Below are 8,022 nucleotides of genomic sequence, written 5' to 3'. Positions count from 1 at the left end.
TGTTATTCATTTAACAACTTTCTATCTGTATATAAGATATTAATTTGTTGACCAGTTACACACACGAGGGCAAAACATCTGAACAAAAATTAGTTTGGACACAAAACTAAACAAATAAATACCACTACTTAAGATTAATTGTCTTATAAATACCGTTCTAAATTTACTAACGATCTAATCTGTTGTATTTTAAATACTGTTCTAAATTTACCAAATATTTCATGGGTTACTTTTTTCAAAGAAGGAGTGTAAAGTTTAAACTACATACGTACTCTGACGCATCTCAGATTGCGAGTCAAGCGCCCTAATCACCTGCCCATGCCGGGCCTAATGGAATGTGTAGTACTCGAACTAGTGATTGATTTATACATATATATATATATATATATACACACAACGGTTGAACAATATATTTGGAAACAACTCTCTCACCTATTTAACTCCAGGTTTTGGAGTCTTCAATAAGACAGGAGTATAGCCATATGGTAACTTAACTGTGCATTGATTTATTCTATACTCTTGAATATGTTTGTGTAATAATAGGATACTACTGCTTTCAATATAGAGAAATAAAACCACTCATCAGACAAACGTAATAGTGGTCGAGAAATGTAAATGGACGATCTCGATGGATGAGGATGGCAGTGTTGCCAAGTCTCGCGAGAAAAATAAGCCCAAAACTAGCGGCAATGCCTTTGGATGTTAGCCCATAACAAACGGTACTGACATTCAAAACGGCTATTTTACGGCTTACCCTCAAAATGGCGATTTGTCCGACTTAACTGGAATAAAGAATGTGTCAAATGGGCGCAAAGACGAACGTAAAAAACTACAACGTTCAAAGTGTACGCAGAACTTAACGTTAGGCTACAACAACCAATTTAAGATTACAATGTTCAAAGTGTACGCACAACTTAACGTTAGGCTACAATAACCAATTTAAGATTACAACGTTCAAAGTGTACGCACAACTTAACGTTAGGCTACAATAACCAATTTAAGATTACAACGTTCAAAATGTACGCAGAACTTAACGTTAGGCTACAATAACCAACCTCTGTCAAAACATCTCGAAGGCCTACTATGGAAGGGCTGCCGTTCAGAAACCTCTAATAACACCAAACAAACGCAAATGCCCAAGTAAAATGGTGCCCAGAAAATATAAGTTGGACAGAGGAATAATGTTTTACCATTTTTTTTTTCATCAAGTAGGAGCTTACAACCTTAAATTTTTATGTCATCAAAGCACAGTGGGTACTCCAAGACGTTGTTAATAGTTTTGGTTGGAAGATCTCGAGGCCTATTTGCTCGATTATTGCTGATGATTGCTTTGTTAAACCATATTGCAGAGCAGGCTCATCTTGTGATGAACACTTTATTCCCAAGCTTAGCTGCTCTGTTTCAGGAAGACAATGCACTAGTTCGTACTGCTAGAATTGTTGAAGATTGGCTCAAGAGGAAGATATTTGGCACCAAACCTGGTTATCACAGTTACCAGATTTAAAATGGTATCAAATATCAATAGTCAGTTCTTGAAACCAAATTTAGAAGCAGGCTTCAACAAGTAGAAAACGCTTTGATACACGAGTGGTCAAAATATCATTGTTTCATGGACAACACCTTGTTTCATCAATTTCTCATCGCGTTAATGTTGTAATGTATGGTTGTTCTGGACCAACTTCGCATTAATAGAAATTCAGAGGTGTTTCCACTATTTTGTCCAACCCAACATTAGTGTAAAGGTATATATATATATATATATACGAAAGAATATTTGAACCCCTACTTATTCTTATAATTATTACAGGGAACACTTGTTTTTATTTTTTACTTTCGCCGATCAATAATAAGTGAATAAAATTCGGCCGATAATTATCAAATCTGAGATTCACATTTACTTGTAATGGTTAGCTCAAATGTTGTTTTTTTTTTCCATCAGGACTGACATGTGAGAGTAATGTAGTAATTTTGCACGTGAAAGGCCCGTCATGGTCAGGTGGTTAAGGCAATCGACTCGCAATCTGCGTGTCGCGGGTTCGAATCCCTCTCACACCAAACATGCTCGCCCTTTCAGCCGTGGGGGCGTTATAATGTGACGGTCAATCCCACTATTCGTTTGTAAAAGAGTAGCCCAAGAGTTGGCGGTGGGTGGTGATGACTAGCTGCCTTTCGCTCTAGTCTTATACTGCTAAATTAGGGACGGCTAGCGCAGATAGCCCTCGCGCAGCTTTGCGCGAAATCCATAACAAACAAACAAACAATCTTCACTATTGTAAATGTATTATATGACACAGTTTAATAATTGTGGAGTTACTGTAATAATGCACATGTTAAGTAACGGCATATTTTCCAAAAGTGGAAACCATATGTTGTACTTTGTTGTATAACGCAAGCATTATTTTGGCTTTAGTACAGTCTGTATCAATATATTTTGTTTTATTCTACACGTGAGATACGGTGTTACAATCATTAAAAGATTAGTTGATACAATGTACATTGATACAAAGGTAATGACGACTCTTAGAATTAACGTTTATTTGTGATCCAAAAAGAGCTTCATTCATACCCATTCCGATCCAATTTAAAAAATAAGAATCAACACTGAATATAAAAAAAAAGGTTACTGGTGCTTGAAGTTTAATGATTATTCGAGAAGTGGAAAATCGAAGGTTTTATTTATATATAATATAAAACAAAGAATTCTAGTAAAAGTTTAGATAAAAAATGTAATCATTTATCTCGATTACAAAGGAAGGAAGATAAGATAATGTGTCACACTTATGTATTATAGCCAATAAACACCAAATAAATTATGAAGGAAGGTGAGGCAATGTGTCAAGTTTATGGTCAATAAACACCAAAATATGGCTTTCAGGATGAATTCTCCAGTCTCGTATGTGAATATATGATTTTGATTTACTTTGATAGTTATAACGTTAATGTTTCCTCTAGGCCTAACGTGGAGGCTGAGTTAATAGATAGGTCTAAGTTAAGTTGTATTTTATGTTATTGTTCTTGACATACAACACAGTAATAACAAATGAAATAATTCACGTTTCATCTGAGTGATCATTAAATCATGAGTCGACTAAGAAATCTGTCCAAACAGAATATTTTTTTTGTAGAAACTTTTACATTCTCGTTATCAGTGACTTTCACCTAGAGATAACAGAAACGTTCCTATTCATTATAAATTCTACTCATTCATGCTTGTATCTAATCTCTATTAATGATATAATCTTATAAGTTCTCCAATGGCTCATCAGTAAGTTTGAGGGATTATAACGCTAAAATTCGGGTTTCGATGCCCACAATGGACAGCACTCATTTCTTACACGTATATATTTCCATTAACAATATAACCCCTTGTTTATTCGTTCCTGTTACTGATGTTATATAACAATCTACTCGGTGGCTCAGCGATAAGTTTGAGGGTTTATAACGCCAAAATTCTGGTTCGATACCCCTCGTGGGCACACTATAGAAAGCCCATTGTGTAGCTTAAAAAACAATAACACAATTATCTTACATGTATACGTTTTGTGTTAATACGTTTGTTAGTGATATTTATTACTCCTTATTAACGAATTTTACATTCATGATATTCCTTTGTGTTTAAACGTTTATTTATTTGTGTTAGTGGCGTTGTCCTTTATTTATTTGTTCAGTCAGTGATATTCCCTTGCCTGTTTACACTTATTTTAGTCTTATTACCTTGTATTTACACGTCGCTCTTAACGACTTTGAATTCAAAAAAAATATTTACAAAAGATTCTCCGGAAAAAAAAAGTATCGCGCTAGCCAATGAGAAAAATTGGCCCTTTTATTGAAATAAAAAAGAAAGTTTTTTTTTTTTTTTTAGTAATTAAGCACAAAGCTACACAACGGACTATATGTGTTCTGAGCCCACCACGGGTATTGAAACTCAATGTTTAGCATTAGAAACCCTCGGACTTACCGCTGCACCAATGAAGGCGAAAAGAAGGAAAGAAAAATGTCCGACAATCGTTTAAAACACACGGAACTCTGCTGTTACATAATGTTATACGCTAAAAGTTTGTTCCTCCAAGACCCACAAACGTCTGTTAATTGTTTTATTATTATTTGCTACAGTGTCTGATACCAGAACTTTGTACGTCACAGAATGCTGATAGTAATCCCGGATGTACTTCATGGTGAAAGGAAGCACTCTCGTACTTCAATGGTTCCAACGACAAACCACGCCCTTACTTCTGTTAAGACACTTAATATTAACATAGGGTGACCTCTTCTCGATGACCTTTGTTCACCTAGAGTGGAAACAGAGTCGGTGACGTACCACAAGTAGTGCACCGAATAAGAAGTTTCTTTTTTGTGTGTGTGTATGTGTTGTAACTAACATTGAAAAAAGATGGACGTAGGCAGTAACTCATCAACAACATTTGTCAGTCATCGCGTTTACGACGAAGTGTTCTTCCTGATGGAAGAGTGAATCCAAAGAAGAACTGAGTTACAAGTAGTGGATATCTTCTAGTTTATTCGTGTTTTATGTAAACGTGATTGGTACTTCTCGCATCACATCTTACTTAAAGCTTCACGCCGTATCTTATATACAGCTTCATACCGTATCTCACGCACAGCTTCACACCATATATTACATACAGTTCACACTATATCTCATAACATAACATAGCTTATATACAGCTTCACACAAATATCTCACATACAGCTTCACACCATACCTTATATATAGCTTCACACAAATATCTCACATACAGCTTCACACCATATACCACCTACAGCCTCACACCATCTGTGGTATACTCCCACATAAAATGTTCAATACAATGTTATAGCTGGTGTACTTCGTCACACCTGACTGGTGTCGATGACGTGTTAGTAGTTTGTCTTTCATTAGATCTTGCTGTTATTTGTTGTTCATTTTTAAATGTTATGTTTTTAGATCACGTTACTACGATATAAGCTGTCTATTATTAGGGTTTAGATCACGCTACTACGATATTAGCTGTCTATTATTAGGGTTTAGATCACGTTACTACGATATTAGCTGTCTATTATTAGGGTTTAGATCACGTTATTACGATATAAGCTGTCTATTATTAGGGTTTTAGATCACGCTACTACGATATTAGCTGTCTATTATTAGGGTTTAGATCACGTTACTACGATATTAGCTGTCTATTATTGGGGTTTAGATCACGTTACTACGATATTAGCTGTCTATTATTAGGGTTTAGATCACGTTACTACGATATTAGCTGTCTATTATTAGGGTTTAGATCACGTTACTACGATATTAGCTGTCTATTATTAGGGTTTGGATCACGTTACTACGATATTAGCTGTCTATTATTAGGGTTAGTTTATTTTCTTAGTTCACTGGTTCGAGTTGCTTACTTTCAGTTTCCTTTTGATTCATGTATTATTATCTGTTCACGATATCATTTCCTTGTTGTTGTTTTGTGTGTGTGTCTAAGGTATTTGAATTTTACAGTTTGCTTTGAGGCCAAGGGTTTGTTCCTCAATTTCCAAAATTGGTTGATGTTTCAAAATTTTAATCTAACATTTAAGTTAGCCAACAACTTAATTAGTAACAGTATTGGTGAACCCATTTCGATCAGTTGTTAATTAATCAATAACGTCGGTTTTGTACAGCTCTTCTCACCACGACCTCTAGCGAGAATTTTAAACATATAGTGACGTACGACAACGTCACATTAAACAAACGCGCTATCACGTATACGAGTTTCGTCGTTCGTTAATAAACTTGCACGTTCCTTTATTCGTGTTTCTAATAATTTGGAGGTTGAACCTATATCTATCTAATTACATTTCAATTCATACATCACCTCAGATATTTTCTAGTTTAATATTTAGTATTTATATCTAAAAACGTCGTGTTATATTATCAAGTTCACAAACTACTTCTAAATCAATTTTGCATCTACGAAAGATCTTAATCTTACCCAATTAATTTTGTACATTTAACATAACGTTGCGCGTATACGGTTAATATTATATACACAATGTTTGTCGTGAAACGATTAATTTGATTTGCTTTTAAGATTATTAATTTTTCCAAATAAATATAATTCTCTGTCGTACCGCTGAGAAACAACAGTCAGTATTATACTTCCACGAATCATGGTAGTCCAACCAGTCAGTGTTTAGCGGTCAGATCGAGGGCTTATAACAAAAAATTCAGGGTTCGATCCCTGATATGAGCGCATTGCATGTATCCCATTGTGAAGTCTGCGTTTGAAAAAGTAAACAAATAACCACCGATAGGACCGATTATGTATTTACACAGAAAATGGGTGATTTGACCCCCTCTTTTTCTGGGGCGGAGTGTGTGTTATAACAAGCAAAAAAAAATATATATAAATATATAAAAATCAAATTGCTCAATATGATTCAATATGCGAATCCCACCGGAAGTGAATGGGAAGTCTGAAAATTCAGGTTTAATTTCCGCTGATATTTGGTGTCGTATAAATTAATGAGGTTAACTTTTGGTGACGAAAGAAGAGTTTTGTGTTTTATTTCGTCATGGCGAACTAGATATAAGATTGACTTCATTAAATATTATGGAACGTGTAAGAGAATTAGAAGTTTACTTATTTTATGGATAACTTATTATAAACATTGAATGAGCTTGTTACAAATTAGTTGGGACACGAAAGAGATGCGTCTTTATTTTTGGCTTCAAGAAGAAATTCCAAAGCTCAATTCTTTTTTATTTTAAAGAAAAGCCAGAAGTATTCAAATATTCCCAGGGAAGGGAGGGGCTTTTATATCAGACTAATTCCGACCTCACTGAGTTTTAATACTCACCCTGTCAAGGTTGGCGGTGAGTGCTGTTGACTAACATTCTTAGCTTATCAGTTTACCAATATGTGGGCCACTGATTCCAATCTCGTGACCAAAAGTACCCGCCCTTTCAGCTGCGAAGGTGTTATATGTGACGGTCAATTCCACTATTTGTTGGTAAGGGGTAGCTCAAAAGCTGCCGGTGGGTGGTGTTGATTGACTAGCTGCCTTTCCTCTAGTCTTACACTGCTAAATTAGGGACGGTTAGCGGAGATAGCCCTCAAGTATCTATGCGCGAAATTCAACGAACAATCAATCTAATAATGGCTGGAGACGGCTTGAATGGGTAATGAAGAAAAACTTTAATATAAGTTTAACATAACAGCAAATGTACAACGTTTCGACAAGGTTTTGTCATCATCAGGTACCTTTAGTCAAATTTCCCCATGTTGAACGTACTTCATTCTTATCGTCTCAGAGAGTAGATCACCCCAAGGGTGACTCTTTACGGCATTCTTCTGTCACACATTTTTCACGTGGATCTACTACACTTCGCTCATCTTTAGCTTCTTAAGTTTGGGAAATTATCACTCAGTGAAACAACAACATTTATTTATTTATTTTCAGTCCTAACGACATAGCGTTCTCACCAGGAACTGTGAGGTAATGTTTAGGATTAAGGAAGTTTTAGTTACTATGATGTAACTTCCTGTTTGAATTATGCAAAATCTTGTTGTCATTTTACGTGAAGACATCTGATCAAGTGTTACGTGACTCATCAGCTCGCGCTTCACGCTTTACTAGTTGCCGCTACACACACACACCTCAGCATTTTTACTGAAATGTACCATGTCGAAAACATAGTAATCTTTTATTGTTTGATAATATAGGTTGCGATGTGTAAGTTATTCATCAGTGACGTCAAAACCATATTGAACTTGAACAGGAAGTTTGAGTGAAATATGAGAGAAATATTTCACTGACTTTTAAAAGTATATAATTTCAGAAAGTATAAACACTTATCAATAAGCTAAGTGTTATGAGAATATTTTTAAATCAATTCTATGATTTTCTTTATTACTTTTCACGACATTTTTGTTACTGCGTGTGCTTTTTACTTTAAAAAATTCCACCAGTGACTCAGCGGTAAGATTAGAACGGGGCCCCGGCATGGCCAGGTGGTTAAGGCACTCGACTCGCAATCTGAGGGTC

General features: G+C 35.4%; 1 protein-coding gene across 1 annotated transcript in view; it reads left to right on the top strand.

Moving 5' to 3' along the window:
• The first annotated feature begins 628 nt into the window (after window positions 1-628).
• The window catches only part of LOC106473177 (synapsin-like), a 12,933-nt gene continuing 5,539 nt past the window's right edge, over window positions 629-8,022 (top strand). The window contains 1 exon segment of the mRNA XM_022401666.1: window positions 629-701. Coding sequence (XP_022257374.1) covers window positions 629-701 — 73 coding nt within the window.

Source organism: Limulus polyphemus, unplaced genomic scaffold (genome assembly GCF_000517525.1).
Source record: "Limulus polyphemus unplaced genomic scaffold, Limulus_polyphemus-2.1.2 Scaffold5949, whole genome shotgun sequence".
In the NCBI taxonomy this organism is placed as follows: Eukaryota; Metazoa; Arthropoda; class Merostomata; order Xiphosura; family Limulidae; genus Limulus; species Limulus polyphemus.
The sequence above is the reverse complement of the archived record's forward strand: the minus strand, read 5'-3'. Positions and strand labels throughout refer to the sequence as shown.